The 24,126-nt window shown below is 40.1% G+C and overlaps 1 protein-coding gene across 1 annotated transcript; it reads right to left on the reverse strand.

Moving 5' to 3' along the window:
- Positions 1-6,596: 6,596 nt before the first annotated feature.
- Positions 6,597-17,045, reverse strand: LOC139459624 (DBH-like monooxygenase protein 1). Its single transcript, XM_071241206.1, has 10 exons — positions 16,941-17,045; positions 16,114-16,306; positions 15,858-15,984; positions 14,853-14,948; positions 14,177-14,356; positions 12,437-12,591; positions 10,088-10,328; positions 9,319-9,412; positions 8,618-8,900; positions 6,597-6,928 (listed from the first exon to the last, which is right to left on the reverse strand). The coding sequence occupies exons 1-10, from the start codon at positions 16,952-16,954 to the stop codon at positions 6,641-6,643; spliced, it is 1,671 nt and encodes a 556-aa protein (XP_071097307.1). The 5' UTR covers positions 16,955-17,045; the 3' UTR covers positions 6,597-6,640.
- Positions 17,046-24,126: the final 7,081 nt, after the last annotated feature.

Here is a 24,126-nt window from a genome sequence, read left to right on the forward strand (position 1 = left end):
TGTCTGGTCCAGACTCGATTATTTACAGACCGCCGTCATATAGCTGGAATATTGCCGAGTGCGGCGTTAAACAACAAATCAACCAACCAACCATAATAACGATAATGCTAATTTGCTCTCGAGAAGGATTCCAGCCTAGGAATTATTCAACTTCCCGAGACAAGGGAGTTAACCGACTATAATATTTTTAATTTGAAGTTTACACGATATACGGCTTTTACATTGGACGAGAGGTCGGTCACATGACCGCGAAATTGACGTTCATAAGTGTATGAACGACACAATTTAACGTTCAAACGTTTTTCACGAGACCCTGTTCTCGAAATGACGTAAACACTGACGGACTACTTCTACATTCCTGGGGAAACCCCTGGGAATGCCCTAGCATGAAAACATACATGAGCGTTCTTTCTGATCATTTAGAACCTTTATTCTTGGTCTCAGCGTTTCAGTATACATTGAGAAATGTCAGAGAGCGTGACTGCATGATTGTTCACGAATATCCTCGCTGCGGCGTATCCTAATGAACAAACGAAGAAATGCACATCTAAACTATCGTTGTATCGACTCGATCCGTGCCTAGGCTGACATTGACCGTCTCCGGCAATCTATGAATTTGCCTTGGTGTCTGAAGCATCTTTATTCACCTTTCAATGATCGACCAGTTGATCAATGATGACTAACACATGTAACCGCCACAGGTTCATTAACAACTTCGGAAATCTCTCCCGTCACGTTTATCGTGTCGGCCATTGTGACGTCTTGTACTTGATGTAAATATATTACGACGCGCTGTCATTGTGACTGACTTACTCAGGTAGTTCTTTACAGACCTTTCTCATCTAAAGAGGATATGATTTGAACACATGTGATGCGTAAGATATTTCTGAAGAGCAAGTTGTGCATCCATACGCCCATGTCACCTCTCTTTTTGAGGAACTATATTACTCCGCGATATAGCTGGTTGTTGTATGGATGTCAGTGTAAACATGAAGTCACATGTACTAAATTGTGTTTAGATTTTGGCCTACCTCCTTTGAGGTAAGAAATTGTGATAAAAAAAATTATAAGAATTGACTCAAAGTCCAGTTTCCACCCTTGCCGAACTAGGATGGAATTTCGTGGCTCGATCGTTGTGCCAGCAGTGGCTATTATGAGTTCTGTCCCTTCTATGTCCCTCATATTGACCAATCAGATTCCATCGCTCATATCACTTGCATTGCCTCAAACAAAACGGCGGCACCCAGTCAAAACTATCAATTATTATGATCTCTATTGTAATAAAACGGATCGAGAGCATCACTTGAGCACCTTGATTATAAACATGAAAACAGTTGCAATATATCTGTCGACGCCGAGTTGACGGTACGAATGCTTTGCAACTCCTGCAGTCAACCGAAATCTGCACGTTTAAATCCATGTTGTTTACGAAACTGATGTCTGGTTCATTACACGATTTTCATTGGACTATGCCTAAACTCGTTAGTCCAGCCAAAATGTAACTCCGGAATCCCAGCCTAGTTTGGCAAGGGTGGAAACTGGACTTTTACAGTCAGTTAACACCCTTGCATCGGGAAGATGGGAATTATTATACATTAGCCTATTCTCTAACATCAAATTCACCGTAGGGATTCCGGACTAGAATTTGTCAGATATGTTTACTTATGTACTCAATATGTACCGGGTGGTCAAGTTCGGTGACCTGTTTGGTTGCGTGCCAACATTCATTCATAGCCAGCACTCTATTATTGTCTTATTGCAGAAATATTGTTGAATGTGTGATCTTAAACAACTATCAATCACAGACATGTGTACAAAATGTAAAGGTATACATGAATGTCCTGGTATCTCTGCGAACTCTGGGACCACATTAGTTCTTTCTGTGTCGCAATCATCCGCAATGTGTGCACACCTTTATGTCCTGAACGTGTTCAAATATTCTCCTGACCTACATGTAGCTAGACCCAAGTATAGAAAGGCCTGCGGTTGCTTCACCTGGTGTTTGTTTGAGACCCAACCCATAACGACAGGAATAGAATTCATGCATAATCACGTCGGTGCGTTTCTTTTATATACACATAAAGGAATCTGACTGTATATATTGAACCCGTGGGGATTCGGGGACAGAATACAGGTCACAAGCAACCTATGCTTATCGTAAGAGGTGACAAAATGAATCGGGTGACCAGACATGTCATCGTATCCCAATTGCGTGGATTGATGCTCATGATGTTCAACATTGGGTTATTTACAAGCGGTGGTAAACAACAAAATATATATTGCAATGTTTCGATGATTGGCAATAGGTCATTGGACACATGAAGGAGTGACAAATGACACTTGAAAATACCTGACACAATTGGAGGGCGTGAGTGAGTGAGTTAACATTTAAAGTCATATCGGCAGTATTTCAGCCATATCGTGACTTTCAAAGGTTTACATAATAAATACACGTAAAGAAATATTTGTAAATCGTGTTTTTGATACGAGGTAGATTACAAAAATGTTATTTATCGATTTAATAAAAAAACAAACACATTTTTTATGAAATTATAAACCAGCTACTTATTAGTTGATATAAATATTTTAGAATATAAAACGCAACTTTGATGATGATTTTGATCTTTGATGTTGTTTGCGCTATGTTGAACTTGTTGCATGCAATGACAAGAATAAAAGTTGACAGCTACGTCAAGCATTAAAAAACTTGTTCACTTCTTATAGTTGCGTGTAGTACCAATACGCATGTCTGCTGTGATTTTGCGACTATTTACGTCTAAAGTTGCATTTTATGTGTTTTATTTAGGGTACTTCTTTGCGTCATCCTTGATTAACACGTGTTGAAGCAGGGTGAATCTATTCAACCCTGGCTGCCAGAAAATGTGGTATCCTCGATTATTTCATGATCAGGTCACTTGAATCTTAAAATCAAACGCTTAATTAATGACATCACGATGGCGAAACTTTTGCGATACAATTTGAAACATAGACGAAGAATTTTTTTTAATCCAGTATATTCAGGGGAAAGACAACTGTCAACAAATATAGCATGGTGCTCTTACTGTATAACAGCAAAATCATGTCATGTTAAGCCACGATAAAAACTCGAACTCCTCCAAAAGGAGCATATCATGTGATACAGAACTCAGGGAGACGTGACGTTTGAATGAAGCAGCACTTAAGTGAATAGTGTCAAAGAGGGTGTCGTGTACTTTGTTTGGTCAGGCTAGAGCAAATGCACCGTACCCTCGGTCCGCCATATAGAAACGCTTGGAGACAGTCGGAGAACTATGTGTACATTTACTCATTCAAATAGAGCAAGCACAGTTGTTAGGGAGGGTCCGTATGTTCAATTTCACGTCTATTCCAATTCTAACGGTCACGAGGTATATACACTAGATCTTGAGGTTAGATCTATTGACAAATAACGTGAGCCGTTAATACGCATTTAATAAAGTGAGTTAGTTAGTTGGGTTTAACGCCGCTTTTAACAGTATTTCAGTCATATCACGGCTTAATGTGGGAGGAAAGCCCGAAGTGATGCAGGTCTCAGACATTTACCACTTCGGTGAAACCCACCAGCACGGGTATGGTGCTGACAAACCTACAAACATAATCGGAGCGAACCGGAATTCGACCCCACAATCATAGGTTTCTGGCGTGCCTAAAGGACGCAACTCTGCACAGCGAATCGTGGTGCCTTAGACGACAGGGCCACCCGTGCCCCCAGCTAATAAAGTTATTAACATGAGTACAATAATAAACATAACATAACTCTTTCCACAATCATAAATAATCTCTACTTAAAGCATAGTCTGATGCAAGAGCTCGTGCTTGTGAATCACTGTCACATGGACACATGTTGGTTACTGATGCGTCATATTTGGAAATCTCTTCTCCATATCTACTACGAAACTTGTTGACTTGATGGCTTGATGACTGTAACCTTGATCACACATCTTTTGAGCAAGAGCCGTATGACTTCCTCTGAAATCATTGTCTGTCCTAGTCCATCCCTCGTGTTCGTCAAGACAGGGCCAACAAGTGGTTTGAGAACTATGGCTGGTTGGTTGGTTGGTTGGTTGTTTAACGCCGCACTCAGCAATATTCCAGCTATATGACGGCGGTCTGTAAATAATCGAGTCTGGACCAGACAATACAGTGATTAATATCATGAGCATCGATCCACGCAATTGGCATCGATGACATGCATCAACCAAGTCAGCGAGCCTGACCACCCGATCCTGTTAGTCGCCTTTTACGACAAGCATAGTCACCTTTTACGGCAAGCATGGGTTGCTGAAGACCTATTCTACCCCGGAATCTTCACGCGTCTTGAGAACTATGACGATCAAAGATTGTTTGTTGTTTACCGCCACACTCAATAATACTCAGGGTATATGACGGCGGACTGAAAATAATGGAGTCTGGACCAGACATGGGTCATATGGTGTGACAACCAACGCCGTCGGGGTACGACGACACGTTATCAACCAAGTCACCGAGCCTGACCACCCAATAAGACGACCAAAAACAAAGCTTTTATATACTCGTAGGGCTGCGATCTATTTGTGGAACGGCGCCAACAACGAACATGATATTACTCACAGCAACACATACGAAAAAACAAATTTAATTTGATTTGGGTGTATTTTGTGTGACCCGGCAGAGTATATTGTTCTTGTATTGGCTACTGCCCTCACGTACTGAAGTCACGGTTCGAATCAAACAAATATCTACGGCATGGTTTCCATTTAGCAATAGAAAGATAGATAAAAGTGAGTGAGTATGGTTTTACGCCGCTTTTAGCAATATTTCAGCAATATCACGGCGAGGGACACCAGAAATGGGCTTCACACATTGTACCCATGTCGGGAATCGAACCCGGGTCTTCGGCGTGACGAGCGAACGCTTTAACCACTAGGCTACCCGACCGCCAGATAGAAAATCATTTTCACCCACACATTGCTCCACAGGATTATCAAACGTTGGAAGTCAATTTTCGTCCAGTTACTGCTCTTTCAAGATTATCAAGCTTTGGAAGGCATTTGCACCCACTTACTGCTCTACTTTGGAAGTCCTTTTCCATCAACTACTGCACTACACTGAAAAATCAAGTTTCAAATGCCATTATTATTTTATAATTTTAGGATATTGTGTTGTCACGTCCAGTCAAACGTGTTGTAGGATCACACTGCACATGCAAGGCTCGTAAACTCGAAGTCATCTATACCATTGTAAGCATTGTGTTACCCGTACTTCGAGACACGCAGTGCCAAAATTAGATCATAATATTAAAAAGAATTCTATCGGTACTTACTCCTACTTTTCCGAAACGTGTTAGCAGAATTCGAATAAACGAAATTTTCCTGTAAGCAGTTTCATCAGATCGTGAAATGTTATTGATACTGGCAGCAAGCATAAATACTTTAAAATATTAACTCGTTGTACACCAAGATAACACTGGACTTGTCTGCTCGGAGTTGAGTATAGACGTAAAGTGTGGCATGGTTTCTTAGTTGGCAAGCATTTTGAAAACCTTCGCACTATGAAAAGTCCGGACTAGAACAAGCACCCGTAGATATGTACACACACGTATATGCGCGGCGTAACCAAAGTGAAATAATCTCAGTCAGGCTCTCCCTGTGTAGATCGATGGTCACGATGTCAATCACTGGATTGTCTGGTCAAATATTGGTGAGTGCGGGATGAAGGAATATAATATACAGTTGTACCTGAATGTCCTGGTATCCCTGCGATCTCTGGGACTACATGAATTGTGTCGCAATCATCCGCAATGTGTGTACACCATAAGCTTCTTTACATGTTCAAACAAACTCCTGACATATATAGCTAGAGCCCAAGCATAGCCAAGCCGGAGGATATTCCGCCTGGTGTTTGTTTGAGAACCAAACCCACCCAGACAGATATAGAACTCATGCATAATCACGTGGGTGCTCGCTAGTCTACTTTAAACTAACACGTACAGAGAACCCTGATTGTATATATCTTGAACTCTTGGTTAGAACAGGTCATGCCTCATGGGGCAGTTTCGAGTTAAGTGGAGTGTCCCATTCGTTCTCTAAGAAACCGTGAAGATTCGGATTAGAACAGGTCTTCAGCAACCCATGCTTGCCGTAAAAGGCGACTATGCTTGTCGTAAGAAGCGAGGGAAAAGGTTATTTCACGAAACAGAAAGCCGCCATACATTGAGTTAATGCAAAATGTGTTGATTACGGATTGTTTGTTTGTTGTTTAGCGCCGCACGGCGGTCTGAAAGTAATCGAGTCAGGACCAGACAATCACTGGATTACAGACCGACGTTATATAGCTGGAATATTGCTGAGGGCAGCGTTAAACAAAAAACAGCCAACAACATCCACTCCGCCACCAACCTCCACTTCACCCGTTTATCGTTGTTCCTGTTAATGATGCAAGGACAAGATTTCATATAGCAACACACTTCAAGGATGTGTTACCACATTTCTCCTTCATGGTCAACATCCGGCCAAGGATGTTTCTCAAAGCCAGAGAAAGGCATCACGAATTATCATAGCACTCATGCCACGGCATAACGACAGACTAAAAGCAACGCAAACGCATAAGCATTATTTATTGTATGAATGAGACGCCACAGATTCTACAGCATCACAGGAAACACGACACACAAAATAGTTGTGACGATGGACACGACTGCCGCTACTCCGCCAGAGCTATACGGGTAACCAGTGGTGTTATCATCTTCGGTACACGAACACGATTTCATTGCAGCCGCAAACTTAAAGGATTTAAGGTCCTCCTCCGACTTCTCATTCAACATCCATTCCTGCATGGTGCCTCTGGCAAGACAAGGATGCTTCTCAGCCCGAGCAATAGCAGCAGGACATTCCTGGCGACATCCACCGTAGGGATTACAGTTGTCCAATACCTAGAAAATACATTTGTAGAGATGAACTTGTCCTCTAATACTTTCATGTGTAAAAGTAAAAGAGACTGTTAATCAACAGTGATTAAACAGATCTACTTTTTGTCATGTCGAAGATGCCCTAGAACTAGATAAATGGGGATGTTGAGATCAATGTCCGAACCTTTTTGAATATCAAAATATTAAATATTATTAAATATATTAGAGCATAGTACATGATTATTGTATTGAATAAAGGCAAAAATAAAGTGTTGTCTAATTCTAAATATGGTTGCCGCAGCAATAGTTCTGATTTTAAGAGATACCATTGCTGGGAACATCCATGCAAGTTTCTGCGTCGAAAGGAGGAGGGGTCGAAAATGTGAAAATATAGAATACTAAACGAGCTCCCGTGTAATACCAATTTCATGAAACGAGTGAATAGTTGTTGTATCTGACGAGCGAAAACGAGTCAGATACCACAACTATTCACGAGTTTCATAAAATTGGTTTTACACGGGAGCGAGTTTAGTATTTTATTTATTACTTGCCATTTATAACGTTTTTTTAATTATACTGTTGAGTATGAATAGGCTGACACCTACACGATCCATGGCATAGTCCAATTGATTTTAACAGAATAATACTTCAAACACGTCAAAAGTTGAAACGTAGGAATTTAATACCATACAACGGTCCACCTTTTGAATTTCACAAAATTATCGTAGGGCTAAAATTTTCGCAACTCACATACTTTAACTTAGACTAACGCTACAATATACGATCGCCTTGTGGAACGGGTCTTGCATCTCCAAGTTTACAATAACGTCACAATACCCGATGACGTAATTTGTGGAATTTTGTTGCAAGATCCATCGGCGAAACAATGCCATGTGACGTCAGCCTAGCAACAAGGTTGCTGGGATCATCGAGTGTACATAAACTCCTCTCAGTGATCTATCAACTCCACACGCAATAATGTTGAATACGCCAAGGGATGTTGAGAGCTTTCAATTTTTGTTCTTGAAACGTGTTCCGAGAGTACATAAGCACGCGTTTTGGTATTACACAATGTGTAATACAGCTGTATGTTTATTAAACGGGTGATCTCTTCACGGGCAAGTAATAAACAAAGTCACGACACTCAAACATCTCTCGATATGTAGGCAACAGCTCAACATGTTAACGAGGACATCGACATAAGGAAAAGTCAGCAATGTCAGAGAAGAAGTCCATATGTTTTATAATGAAACTCTAACAGCATATGAAAAAAGAAAGAAACATATTTACTGAGTTCCACCAGCCACACAGTCGTAGAGAATTTAAGATCGTAGTGCAAAACGCAAAAAATCATATCATGTTTGTTTCTTTGTTTGTTGTGTGACGCTACATTCTACAATATTTCAGTCAATAATAACGTCTGGTGGTCAACATCGCTAATGCATGTCAGCGTATCCCCAATGCGTTGATCGATGCTGATGATGTTAATCACTGGATTGTCTGGTCATGACTCGCTTATTTACAGACCGCCGTCATATAGCTGGATTATTGCTAAACAACAAACAAACACAGTTTACAATGAAGGGACAATGAACATGACTAACATTGACTTGATTTCCGTTGTTTGATAAACCACAGACAAACAGTCCACCATAGCATAAAGTGAACTGATTGTAGTTGAGTGAGCTAAACAATAAATGGACTTTTACGTACCATGTCCATGACCATTGCAGTTTCAGGATTCGAATTGTTGCCGAAATCACGTAAATCGCATCCATCCAGTTTTCCACCAATTATTTCGCACATGTTGAGGTCGTTCCAACCGACACAGAAAGCTCTATTTACTGACTGCTTTGGGTAGAATGTGAAAAATGCAAAGCACATCTCATCGCTTGTGGCTTCCCCGTACATTGTAGTCTTTGTAGCAGAGAGGGATTGGTAAACACAGGTCGTCTTCAGAGAGTCCCCTGGACGAACTGCAATCGGAGGGTCATACCTGTGTGAAACAATATTTCAGTTGATGAACGCCAACGCACTTCTGATTATTTTGACTAATTACATTACCTTTAAACATATATGTTTAACGTCATATGTTTCTTCTTTTTTGCCTTCAGAGTGATTTTAGGATAAGGCTCAAACGGATATGTTTACAACCAAATTTTATTCGGTTTACACGGACATACAATCAGCTTGATCCTCAGATCCCAGAGTTTATTAGGAATTACTATAAGCATGAGGTGCTGGGGTGGTCATTTCAGACCCAGAGTCACTTAAGATGATTAAATACAGCAAGGGAAAAATAAGTATATCATAAAGTCACCAGGAATTGCCTTTTTGTCTTGACGATGGTTTAGCCTTTTCAAAAATGAAATCGTCACCATCACCTCCCTCTTAAATACCGATAATCAACTTACTCATAGATTTTGGGACTGTCGTAGCTGTACTCCTGGTCATTGGTAAGATAACTCCTTTGTCCATTACTAAAGTGTTCCACCGTCTGTACAATACCTACAAGAACCATCTTCAAAGATATAAATATGTTTATGTCATTATCAACGTATTCCTTTAAATCCTATGATTTTCATTCATCCATGCATATAATTTTCACCGTCATTTAACTTCACGCCCATGGAATCTGTACATCGGCGGATAATCGAGACTGGTTATTCTCTGGCGCTGACTTAAAACAGTGATTATTGTATGTTATGACAGAAACAACTGAAGCAATGGCATTTTTTTTGTATTTAGTGATGAAATAATGCATTTATAAGGACTGCTTCCACTGTCACTATGGTTTTCAGGCTGTAAATCTGTTAGAAAAAAACATATTGAAAAAAATAATAGTGCATTTGTCTTTTCTTGTCAAATAGCATGTTTATCTCATCGAGTAGCCCGACAAAAATGTCCTTTCACTCGTGACTGCTCCACTTTTGAAAAATTTAACTTTGTCGGGTCACACGGTGAGATAAACATATTATTTGACACACACAAATTATTAAATGTTCATCACGTAGGTGTCGAAGAGAGGTTTCACATGTACACAATGCAACTTATGTTTGGGATTGGTGTTTGGAATAGTTATCAGGCTCCGGTTTTCAAAACATATTGAATTTTAGGCACCTGTTGTCCAGTAGTGCTCTATAATACCCGGGGTGAAGGAATGTTTCATTCGACGAGTCCTACCTTTGTAGTGCATGTGGTTGATTCCCTGTGTGATGTAAATGGTGTCCGCGAATCTACTGGTGCATTCTGAGGGGCAGGTTGATTCGAACACCGTCCTACTCCTTCCTGGCGGGATCTCCAGGTTCATCTGCCCTGTCCAGTAGACCCCGGCGTCATACTGGCGGAGGTTGGGCGTGTAGTAGATGGTGAAGCCTGAACCATCTGTGAAGTCAGACCGTTTTTCCGGGTTGTTCCAATGGAACTAAAATTTGTCATATTTCCACAATCAATCCGATGACAAAATAAAGCAACCATTCAAAACGCCTTTATATAAATGACATTCAACTGATCTTTACTGACAGAAGATCATAGCAGTATTGGAAACAAATGCATATGGGATATTTGTTTATCTCAAAAAACGTTTCTCTCATCAATTGACAGCCGTACATTTTCTCATTCTGATCACAATAAGTATATGATTATGGTAATTTTTATGGGAATTTCACGAAACATCTTTTGTCCCCGAAGATGCTTGAACGAAATACATACGTTCTAAAATAAGGATATTGTCTTTCACAATAAAATACACTGTTGCATGCTGTCGAAATTGTATAAGAAACGGTTTATATTTTCCTTTCATCTAGGATTTTATATGAATGAGAGCAGCTATGTCCAAAGGACACTCTTACTGCTTTCGCAAGGTTTCACAGTTGGTTCAGCAGAAACGACTTCAGTGAACAAATGTTCTCACTTGGAGAGCCTAAAGATGTAAAAATATTTTGTCTTTTTATGGCAACTCAACTGAAACCGACCGCTTCCGTGGTCTAGTTGTAAAGCGTCTGCCCCGAGGGCGAAAGGTCGGGGATCGATCCCCGGTCGCGTTACACCAAAAGACGTTAGGATGGTTGTTACCCTGCCTTACGCTCGATATGAAGGGGCTAAAACAAGGACTGGTCGGCTTTGAACCAGAACACAGTGTGGCTGAGTGTGATATTCATGTTAAACCACGGCATGGTGGACTAGTACAGAGAGCCCCACTCACACGTGCATGCACGTCGCCATATCAATGCAATAGTTTTGAAAGCTACGCTAAACCTTTTTCCACCTCACTCAACTGAGACCTTCTGTCAGGGCAGTTAGATCCGGAATAAAATATTCTATAACTACGTTTGTTTCAAGAAGCAAGCAATTCCGATTTCAGATCAAACATATCTAATTTAAAATGTTAAACCTCAAAGTCCCATAGTTCTAGCTCAGCTCAGTTAACAAAATGACATGTACTTCCCGTTTTCGTTTTGTGTCATTTCGGAATACACAATCTTATTATATGCCTGAAGCCGTAAAGATCTACTATTAGTACTTCCTCTTTGCAAAGTTTAGAATAGGATGAAATTCCCAGATTATATTGGAAAACCTTTAAGATTTCATTTAACCCAAGGGTAATTATTGTACATTTAATAAGTACCATGCCTTGGCTCGTGGGTTTCTATAAAGTAATACACGTTTACGCCCTTTAAAGCGGACTATTCTTCACAGTCTGTTGCTAGCTTCAAACCAAGGTCAAGACGTTGCCAAAGGTAAAATCGTTACATCGCCTCGATAATCTTTAACATACAATCTGACAGAGTTGGGGCGTTTTCCGCTTCAAATGACTTTTCAATTATTTCACTGCGGGTCATTTTGATGTTGAAGAGAAAAGCCCAAAATGATACGGACCTTAGACGTTTACCACTCTGGTGAAAACACGAGGGCGGTTATTGTTCTGACAAGCCTAGAAATATTATCAGAGAGACCCAGAAAACGATTTCAGCAATCTCATTAAAATCAGATCTCAGTTCTCGCTATCGCTAAACAAAGATCTGAGAACATCCCATTACGGGTCACGTCAGAACAACCTTTCATCCAACCAATCAGAGCGTCGCTTACCAGATCATGAAAGTGACGGACGGAATGTGTTTTCTAATCATGCCATATCGAAAAATATAACAGAGAGTATTCCGAACGATAGTTACGGGTTTTATGATTATATCCATACGATCTAGGCCATCTATAAAGAACCATTCCAGAATGTCCTCTTTATCAGTTTTATTTATTTTTTTTAATCGAGAACACGTCAACATATGTTTCGAAGCGTAGTCGCCAGTTTGAAACTTGTGTCGTAAAGCCCGAGAAAGATGCCTTCTGATTGGCTAATGTCGATTTCTTGTCAGTCATTTCACTGGTCGGTCAAAGTTCTTGAAAGGTCATTCTGACGTGACGCGTTATGGGATGTCCTCAGTTTGTTTAGTGGTTGCGAAAACTAAGATCTGATTTTAATTTCAGATGCCCGATCCGCTTGCTCCTTTAAATCCATTTCATTAACATGTTTACCTCGAGGAGGACCCTCTTGTAGCCCGTTCTGCCAATTTTGAAGCCAGCCGCGGTATTCAGACACTGTCCAGACACGCCAACTGTCCACAAACCAATGAGTTCATTGCAACCCTGTACGGCCATGCCACACGCCTGGGGACTTGCTATTGTAGATGCTTAAAAGGGAAAATATTTTCGATTAATTATATCAAACATTTCAATATTTCAAGATTATTTCAAAGACAAAATCAAATGCCATTTGTGTTAAGATGTATTGGGAAGAGGTGGTGGCCCATGGTTGGTATAATTGGTCCCCAGCAACCTGTGCTTAAGAGGCGGCTTAACTCGGGTGGTCAGACTCGGTGACTTGATTGATCGTGAATCGTTGCCCGTAACATCAGTAACTTCATTGCCTTGATGAGACCCGATGTTTTACAGATTGTCCTCATGCGGTCGGAATATTGCCGAGTACGGCTTTAAATTACAAACAAATACACTTTGGTCGTCTTAACTCTTAAACCAATTTGTGTCCCTTAAAGTTTGTTTTTAAGCATCTAGGCATGGACTAGGAAAGACAAGCGTGCAGATTGTCAGATGTTACTTCAATGCATAGTGCCGAATGCGGCGTAAAACAAAAAACAAGCATATGATAATGACTAACGTACCGCAAAGGTACGATGATTGGCGAGGTTAGTAATATGCTGGTCGGAGGTTGAAATCCCATATTCAACCATTATCATCCTTATTATCATAGCCACGTCCGTGGGATTCACCAAATTAGCAAACGTCTACTTCAAACATTAACTTAATAGGCACTTGTGGCCCAGTCGTCTAAGGTGCCGCATTCGCTGTGCAGATTTGCGTCCCTTGAGCACGCCAGAAATCTATGTTCGCATCTGGGTTCGACCCGATTATGTTTCTGGGTCTGTCAGCACCATACCCGTGCTCGTGTCACCAAAGTGGTAAACGTATATGAGACCTGCGTCACTCACTCACTCACTCACTCACTCACTCACTCAAACGTTACGCTGACCTCACCAATTATGTGGAACTAAATTATAAATTGTATCATTATTGTCGAAAATGATGTCACTTGTTCATTTCAATTATATATTTCTTGTCTCCCAAGTCGAAAGTACCGATTCCTTAAACTTACTTATAGGTCTTGTTCTTCTTATTATCTGAAGTTGAAATGAGATGATAAAGAAAAAGCTATGCATCGACAACTACCATCATCTCTCACCTCTGAGCTGAAGGGGAAGGTCGGGTAGCCTAAAGGTTAAAACGTTTGCTCGTCACGCCGAAAACGCGGGGTCGATTTCCGACATGGGTACAATTCTGGTATTCCCCGCCGTGATGTGATTTGAATATTGCTAAAAGCGGCGTAAAAACCATACTTACTCACTCACTCGGAGCTGAAGACATACCACCATCACAACAACCGTAAAAGAGAATATGGTACATGGGACACATATCACCATCACAACAACCGTAAAGGGGAATATATGGTGCAAGTATACATACCACCATCACAACAACCGTAAAAGAGAATATGGTACATGGAATACATATCACCAACACGATAAACGTCAAGGAGAAAATGGTCCATGAATACATACCACCATCACGTCAACCGTAAAGGAGAATAAAGTGCATGAATACATACCACCATCACTACAAGCGTAAAGGAGAAAATGGTCCATAAAATACATACCACCATCATGACAACCGTAAAGGAGAATAAAGTGCATGAATACATACCACCATCACTACAAGCGTAAAGGAGAATATGGTGCATGACGTCTACGTTGTCTATTTCCGGTTTGCTAGCAATCATGTGGTAATCCTGTGATTGGTCCAGGTCAAAGGTCATACAGTAATAATTCGTCTCAGTGTTAGGCACTTGTGTTCTCGGAAATCTTAACTCCCGACTTTGAACTCCTGCAAAGTAAAATGAACAGGTCATGTTCTGTATCACTGTTAACAATATATACTTCATCATAAATTGCAAACACGTAGATGTTTCTATCGAGAATGAGAATTTTACGTTTTATTATCGGATTTACTTCGTATTTGTGCCGTGTCTAATAATACCAAAAAAAGAATAAATTTGTATTATCATTATACAGTTGAAAAATATATTCCACAATATAATGCTATGTGTTTTGACGGCCGTCATTGATAGATTATAACGTCTATATTTACTTTAATATGAATACAATGTTACGTGTTTATAAAACTGCTTACAGCGAAATATCGGTAATTCGAATTCCATAAACACGTTTCAGAAATGTAGGTGCCAGTATCGAGAGAATCCTTATTGACGCTATGATCTAATATCGGCACCCGGTTAGCTCGAAGTACGGATAGCACGAAATGATTACATTAGTCTGAAGGACGAGTTTATCAGTTTTCAATATGCAATGTTTTCCCTTGCCTGCTTCTGTAGTCGGTGGACACACGAACTGTAGACTTTCACACGGAGCCGTAACACGGCCCGAACACGTCTGACTGGATGTGACATCACAATATCCTTAAAACAAAAGTAAAGAAATGACGTTTGAAACTTGATATTTTAAACTCAAGAAAACTGTCGTTTACAATATGTATAAAGGATTAAAGTCATGTCAACTTAGAAGGATATGAAATTCATATTCACAAAAGATTTGACATATTTTGTCTTCGATTATCCAGTATCTTATATATCCATTGAATTGAGATGAATGGATAATCGAGGATGATAGTGTTATCCTCAAACCAAACCTTTTTTGTTGCCCGATATCATTTCGGGCTAGACTATGTCCCCAGCAAGCTGGCATGATTGAACAAGGCGATTGAATGAATCGGTTATGAGCCTCGGTGACTTGATCGATTGCTCGAATCGTAAAGGACGTTGTTGCTCATGATATCAATTACCTGTTTGTCTTGTCCAGACTTGATCATTCCAGTCCGCCGTCATGTAGTTGGCATATTACTGGTTAAACAACAAACTGTTGCCTTTTGGAACATTACACTATTTAGACACATAGTGAGTGAGTGGATACCATTATTGAAATGGCACCATTGGTACAAACATTTGCATTGTGCAAACTACATGCATTCCGGGTAGAATTAGTTCCCAGCAACCCATGCTTGCCGTAAAAGGCGACTATGCTTGTCAGAGGCGACAAATGGGATCGGATGGTCAGGCAGGCTGACTTGGTTGATGCATGTCATCGATCCCAATTGCGTGGACCGATGCTCATGATGTCAATCACAGGATTGTCTGGTCCAGACTCGATTATCTAGAGATATAGCTGGAATATTGCTTGATGCGGCGTTAAACAACAAACAATACAAGAGATGCATTCCGCAACTACATTTCCTTAATCATTACAGAAGTGGATGGTATATTATCCATGCAAACATCCAACAATGTAGCGTCGATTCTGACAATCCTAACCTGGATGCGTGAGGCCAGTGGTCCTTGCCGGTGTGGCTCCAGTTGTCCAGATGCACTGAGGGTCACCCAGTTCTTGACCATTGGTCATCCCATCACCATCAGAGTCCATGTTACACACGTTAGCCCACTGTATAGACAGGAAATGTATGTATCACGAATTAAAATTGCTCCACGTAACGTCAGATTTTGTAAGTATTGCAATCTCATCCTTGATAATAGTTATAAGAAAATGCAGGTGTGTATTATGTTTACTCACCGTTCTGCCTTGACTTGCAAAATCGATACCGAACTGATTTCTGTCACCTCCACCCGCCGGGTTCGAATGCCCCACCCCCTGCCACATCTCCCCCGCCACACAAGGGTGGGGCAGGTTGCGGCCATTGGGTATCCTGTCCCTGTACGAGCCATAGCCAGAGATTAACCCCACACATACCAAAACCGCAGAGATTCTGAAAATATTTATGTAAAGAATTAAAATCATGCAAGAATATATATACTCAAAAGCTTTAAACCCATTTCAACCTTATTTGCGATCAGAAACGTCTCATTACTATGTTTTCTATGTCAAATTAGCGGTCGTGCAGGGATATACGTTTGATCCTCAACGCAGTCATGTCCTCTGCCTGATAGAACGTACACTTATGTTACATCCTCGGAGCAGCAGGTTTCAAGTTTGGGGAGACATTGTACATACCTGTATTATTTACAAAATACAATTCCTAAATAAAAGACGCAGATTACCTGTATAAAAAAGTATATACCCATGTTTGAAGGTGGCTAAATATATAGCTCTTTTTCTGTCTTTTCTGAATGTTCCTCAAGTTTGATCAATTTCCACTGTTTATCCTACAATATGCCCATGATGAGTTGACTCAAGTTCTTGTGGAGAAAAACATGTAATATGCTCATGGCCTGATGCCCACAACAAAATAATTCACTATTTGGCAATGCCTTCTGTGTGAGGCTCAGCACAAACCTCGTGTATTCGTACTAGACAAAAGTATCGTGTACAAATTAATATATAATTGTCAACAAATTAGCATGGTATTCTTACTGTATGTCTGCACAAGAATCAAATCTTACCTTAGGGCCAACATGTTAATTCACGATAAACCCGAAGCTTCTCAATCCGTCTCGTTCACGGTAACGTAGTCAACGTATAAAATCACGTGGTGCATACATGACCTACGTGGACCCACAAGCGCGTGACTCTTAAACCAATCACATATCTACGTCAATCGCGTCACTACCATAAAAGGAGGGAGCAAAAGCAGATTCACCGTACCCTCGGCCAGTCATAAGCACACCGTGGATGACAGTGCGAATTGTGTGTGTGTACATTTACGCTTTCAAATAGAACATTCGGCAGGGTGGGACAGTATGTCTTTCAATACAAGTCCGAGGCATACACACAACATCGGGTGGTTTGATCTTTTAAAACATAAAGTTGACAATACACAAGGTATTTAGTTAAATCACATGATTTAAATAAAAAAAAGCCACAACACACCGTGAAGATCCGGTGTAAATTAGGTCGTCAGCAACCCATGCTTGCTGGAAAAGGCGACTATACTTGTCGTAAGAGGCGACTAACGGGATCGCTGACTTGGTTGATGCATGTCATCGTATCCGAAATGCGTGGATCGATGCTCATGATATCAGTCACTGGATTGTGGATCAGCGTCCAGTGGTATCCAAGAAATTGAATGTTTATCAGTGTAGAGCCACCGTGCAGTTTCAGAGAATTTAAGAGCGTAGAGCAAAACGCAAAAATCATATCATGTTTGTTTCTTTCTTTGTTGTGTGACGCTACATTCTACAATATTTCAGTCAATTATAACATCTGGTGGTCAGCATTGCTAATGCATGTCGGCGTATCCCAAATGCGTTGATCGATGCTGATGATGTTAATCACTGGATTGTCTGGTCCAGACTCGACTATTTACAGTCCACCGTCATATAGCTGGAATAATGCTGACAACAAACAACAAACAAACAAACAAAACAAACAAACAACTTGTCGATACGTTTTTGTCACTCTTAATCTGTATGTTTAATGGATTAATATGACATATGAGGCAGTTTTCCCGGTCTCTCTTATTTCGTTTTCGGGAAGATAAATCAGTGGTAGGGAATTGGTTATTTGACAGTTATTGAAATATATCATACATTATTAATATGCATGCACCATTTTGCTTTGAAAAGCAGCACTAATTCCGATTCCTATGCATTAAGAAACAGATTAGCAAGGAGAGAAGCACAATTGACATCCATGGTGACGTCACTTCTTGCCTACATGTCTAAAGTGACAACTGGAACACGAGTAAGTTGGCGTTTAAGCCGGTTGGACCAGCCCGATGTTGGGAAAAACACCAAACATAAGTATACACAAGACAAGTGTTATAGTCGGACAACATCACAGAGTTCCAGGACAATAATAAGGCCGAGTCTGTGTCCAAACCTACGATCACAAGTATTGAAGTTAATAGAATGATAATTTATTTATTACGAAACTCGTCACCTGATTGATAGTAATAAAGCTTGCTGTACCCCCATGTGTCGTAACAATATATAATAGTGTACGGTTTTGCCCTGAACTATTATAGTGAAAGCACCAGAACGTGTGAGGGCAAAGCAAATGACTACACGCAGTGGTAGAACAAAAGTTATCACGTTTAAGATACCGAATTTATGATTATGAGTAGCATTGTGTCTTAAATTAAATATGTAATAAGAGGTGCCGTAAAGTGAAAATCCTTGAACAGGGCTAACTAATCGGTTCCCACCTCATAAACCTGCATCCTAGCGTTAAGAGACAACATACGCTTTAAACAAACTGAAACATCCAATTTTCAGTTTAAAGTTTGATAAGTCACGTTCAGTGTGTCATTATCTAAAATCCCATCCAGCACCAAGTAGGATTTACTTTTAAAGTTTTTTATATAAATTTGGTTCAGTTTAATCACGTGAATCGAAACATTCCACACGTACATTGTTTGATCGAGCTAACACATGAAAACGTAGCCAAACTGTTTATATACAGTGTATACAATACACGTAAAGACAATATTACGTTGATTACGCCGAAGGCCCGGGTTCGTTACTCTTAATTTATCCAAGATGTGAAGCCCATTTCAAGCCCATTTCTGATTTCTGAAATCAAGTTTTATGTACATTCATGCATCAGCCTGTACTGTCATATTTTAGCAATGGTATTCACCCAATTACGCATTTTCACGCGGCTATTCCGATTGCGAAATCTTTTCTCATGAACCTCAAGTGAGCCCGAGGTTCTTTATATCACGTCTCGGCTGTTTAGTTGTGTACTTTCGTCGACATCTGGGTTAACGCTCCGTACATCGCTTATAATGTACACGTTTCTTTCATAAGAATTTTCACGACCAGAGTGGCTGGGGGGCAGGTCAACACGTTGTGTCTCTGTACCTGTATGTGGAGGACGTTGTTTATGTAGCTGAGTCACATGAGTCTATGGAAGCCCGTTTGTGTCTGTAGTTCTCTGATGACGTCATCAGCATGTATCTTTTTACCAAACGTTATGTAATAACTTTTGCCATAAAGAACCAATCGTGCCTTATTTCACTATAACTTGGACAAGGGGATGAATAATGTAATATGCCTTCATATTGAAAACGACAAGAACATGTTGATGTGTTACTAAAAAAGGAAAATTATGAATATATGTACTCAACAATTATCCGACAAGATTTTGCGTTAAATAATTTATTCATCGATCGATGATTGATGCGGATGCGCCATCTTGATTAAAAATGAATAGTGGAACAATATTACCATGGATACGTTAGCTCTGTGTGGAGAGGAGGTAAAATGAACAGCGTCATGACGGCAGCCCATGATGACGAAAACAAAAAGTACTTTATCACGCCTTTTAACTTGTAGCAAAAAAATAAAAGCGACAAAACCATTTCCATATTCATAAAAAATCTTTGCTGAAAGCAGAGTCCATTCAACCTTTCCGATGCATCATAAGCATGTGTTTATCACCATCAAATAATGATGCTACCAGGCGTTTGTGAAATGGTGAGCATCTTTGAATAATAGATGATGGTTAACTGAGATGTAGCAGCTGTTTTGTGTCAACTGATTGTTTTGGTAGAAGTAAGATCCTACTATGAAGTTAAATTTGGTGTCGATTGTACTTCACACTTGTGTCATCATTTTCTATCCAGTTTGTTGCGTTTAATAATCAATTTGTTTATATGTGCCAAGCAGATAATCAGGTACATAGTATAGGTTCATGCTCTCCTGTAGTTTCAATACACGTCAAAATATTAGAACACACTGAAGTGTCCCCTCTCCCTATTGTCGTCCCATGATGTCATTATATAATCGTGTCATTTGCTGTTTGCGTTGCCACCTGCATATTGTGTTGGTTTCCACAACAAACATGCTACATATCCGACGGCGGTGTTTCAAGGCAAAGTCGAAGGCAAAAGATATGCGACCAGAAAGACCCAGCTGTCATTTGTGAAATGAGAACACAACAACATATCATTGTAATATTGTAGTAACATGTATCAGCAGGTTTAACGTAACACCAATAAACGGGGGGGCACGGATGGCCCAGTCGTCTAAGGCGCCGCTATTCGCTATGCAGAGTTGCGTCCCTTGGGCACGCCAGAAACCTATGATTGTGGGTTCGAATCCCAGTTCCTCCCACATTAAGCTGACACGCCGCGATATAACTGGAATATTGTTAAAAGCGGCGTTAAACCCAACTCACTCACTCACTCACACCAATAAACGAGCGGTATCCGTTGGAGCACGAGGGGCGTTCAATTAGTTTTATTCCATTTGTCCTTCAAGCTTTTAATACCACTTTTATAGAAATACGCAGATTGGCCCTCTAACCACGCTTCTGTGGCAGCCTTTATGTCCTCGTCATCCCGGAAGCGTCTTCCGCGTAGGGTAGATTTCATTAGCCGGAACAGGAAATAATCACTGGGGGAACGCCTATCGTAGGCAGTAACAGGAATCAGTAACATGTCTTAACCAACAACAGTAAACATGTAGAAATACGTATCAGCACCATCTACTAGAGGCATTAATTTTCAGAATCATATATGATGTACAATACCTAGCTACATCATGTATCATCAAAGTAACTATCAATACCTAGCTACACCATGTACCAGCAACAGTAAGTATCAATACCTAGCTACATCATATACCAGCAACAGTAAGTATCAATACCTAGCTACATCATATACCAGCAACAGTAAGTATCAATACCTAGCTACATCATATACCAGCACCAGTAAGTATCAATACCTAGCTACATCATGTACAAGCTACAGTATGCATCAATTCGCAGCTGTACTTCTGCATCATAGTATGTTCAACAACACCAGTGACAAAGCGGATCGCATTGATCTATCTGTTGATGATTACGTCGTACCCTAAACAGAGATCCAGTACTTTTATTTTAAAAAGCTGTGATTGTCAAATCAAATTGGCTACAAACAGCGTTAAACCCCAGTCACAACAGAATCAGTATCAGTCCGTCAGTTTTAAGAGAGGACATTTGCCCTTTCCACCTACGTTCAGCCACCTGTGTAGATGACGAAGTCTTGTGTAACGGTACTCGGTAATAAATAGAACGTAAAACTATGTGCATCCAAGTCAGTGTTGCCCAGTACCACGACCTGGCTCTTTAGTTTGGAAATTTCGGGCCAATATCTGGGTCACCGCAGCTCACAGCTCTTATTATGTGTGTATTTCAGTCAACGGAATTTCAATGCATCGAGACGCTTGGGGATGTGTCAACAACGCTTACGTCCGTACCCGTACGCTAGTTGAGGCCATTGTATAGGGAACTGATTCAAGTATCTATGGAAGCCTGTTTGAGACAACTATCTTATAGAAGTAATTACTACTTACATTAACTTATCGGTTTTACGTCATTATTGGATGGATGCGTGTATTTAATCATTCTGACAACGTCACCAAAATGTATCTTTTTACCAAACATCAAAGTTTTCATATAATAACCATTAAAAGAAAAGAGGCAATCGTGTATAATTTCAATATAATTTGGACAAAGGAAGGATAACATAATGTGCCTTCATATTAAAACCGATAAGAGCACGTTGACGTGTTACTTATAAGAGAAGATGATTAATATATGTACTCAAAATGCCTGTGTTACCTTCATACTTGACAGTGAGAGTTGATAGAAAAAACTTAATACATCACCAGAAAGCTCAAAATGGGTGGAGTTCATGGATCTATCATCTTATGTTTATGAAAACTCTGATTTGGGGTGACTTAAATATTGTATAATTAGCCATAGTGTTATTTTTATTATTATTATTATTATTATTATTAGTTATCGGTTAATTACGACATATAACATAGCATAGCACAGCTCATGTTATTACAAGGTGAGATGATGTGTAATGGGGGTAAACGTTGTGTTCAAGATCATTGCTCTTATATTGCACGTGTGTGTGTTGTTGTCTGTTGTTTTTGTTATTTGTTGTTTTGTTTTTGTTTTCCGCATTCTGGGCAAACGCTCTGCATAGTACACCACGGAGGCGTATTTAATACATACGTTTTGCGTCTCTGTGCCTTAGCTCGATATTTATCAGGTAATCGGAAAATGCAACGAAAAGTGGCACTTACTGGTTTCCGTACACGTTTGTAATTGAACCTTGTCATTGTCAAGCTGTATATGAGAACTGCACGAGGTCATGTGAACGAGCCAAGCTTATATATATATATATATATATATATGAAAGTAGATGAATGTCAGATGTAATTCCCTATTTTGACTTGTACTATATGTTACGGCGTTTTTTTCGGGCGGACAATTGACTAGCCTTTGCATGTGTTTGTGAGGCAGCATACGCTCACCTTTTCGCGAACACCCGGTGTCATGACTATTTGATAGTGAATCATAAACACATGTTCATGAAGAAGTCGGAACCGTACAATCTTTGGTCTTATATCTTTGGACGTACATCCACCGGGTTTAGCGCTTTGATGTATATAATCCACATAAATGAAATACATTTGTGTATAATAGTGAGTGAGTGAGTTAGGTTTAACGCCGCTTTTTTAACATTATTCCAGTCATATCACGGCGTGTCAGCTTAATGTCGGAGGAAAGCCCGAAGTGATGCAAGTGTCAGACGTTTACCACTTCAGTGAAACCCACGAGCACGGGTATGGTGCTGACAAACCTACAAACATAATCGGGGCGAACCGAGATTCGAACCCACAATCATAGGTTTCTGGCGTGCCCAAGGGACGCAACTCTGCACAGAGAATCCCCGCGCCTTAGACGACTGGGCCACCCGTGCCCCCTTGTGTATAATAGAAAGACCGCAAACTGAGATAGCTCAACACTGCGAGCATTAGGGAAAACATGTGTATTGACATTTAAAATCCCTCAGAATGTTTCTTTGATGACGAACCAGCTAAATACCTATTCCTTGCCAGTTTGAGTGTATATTTGTATATGGATATTGTAATAAAAAAATGACGAAATTAAGGTGTGACTTACATCAGTGTATACGCCCATGTGGGCGATGTAAAAACACATCTTATTTGGTTAACCCTTACTTATTTACTCTGCTTAGGAGACGACTCTTCTCTTAATCCGGGCTAGTCAGCACAACTTCGTTTCACGTTTTTCAATGCTTTTTTATTTATTTTATGCATTATTCCTTCTATATTCTGGAAATCAAGACGAGGAATGTTGAAACAAGTTTGTTTTTATCGGTAAATTTTGCATCTTACAGGCAATAATAATAATAATGAAGGCTGCAGTGATGGGGAGATTTCACTTTCTCCGAAAAGTTCTGGGTGGGTTTGACTAGGTAGCGCTTATTATTATGATGATTATGATTATTATGATGATTATGATTATGATTATTATGATTAATTATAATGATAATCTTAGTGTCAGTGTTGATTTTGTTGATGGTTCTGTACTGCTGGAAGGTACAGAAATGAGTGTCAACCAAGTGAAGTGCCCAAATCGGCCCAGACTCAGTTTTTTTCTTCAAGGAGAGGCTATCTAAACGACCACTGTATCGGGTTTATGTACAGTTTGTGGTGATCAGCAACCCTGCATGGACCTGAAATTTGAAACAGAAGGCTTTTTGTTTGCTGCTCAGGACCAGTCACTTCCCACTCAAAATGTGTGATTTTGCATCAAAATGTATATATGAAATGTAGATTACGTAATGCAATTTTATGAGACTGTCCCAGCACATTGTGTTGC

This window comes from Haliotis cracherodii, unplaced genomic scaffold (genome assembly GCF_022045235.1).
Source record: "Haliotis cracherodii isolate W230 unplaced genomic scaffold, xgHalCrac1.p SCAF_13, whole genome shotgun sequence".
In the NCBI taxonomy this organism is placed as follows: Eukaryota; Metazoa; Mollusca; class Gastropoda; order Lepetellida; family Haliotidae; genus Haliotis; species Haliotis cracherodii.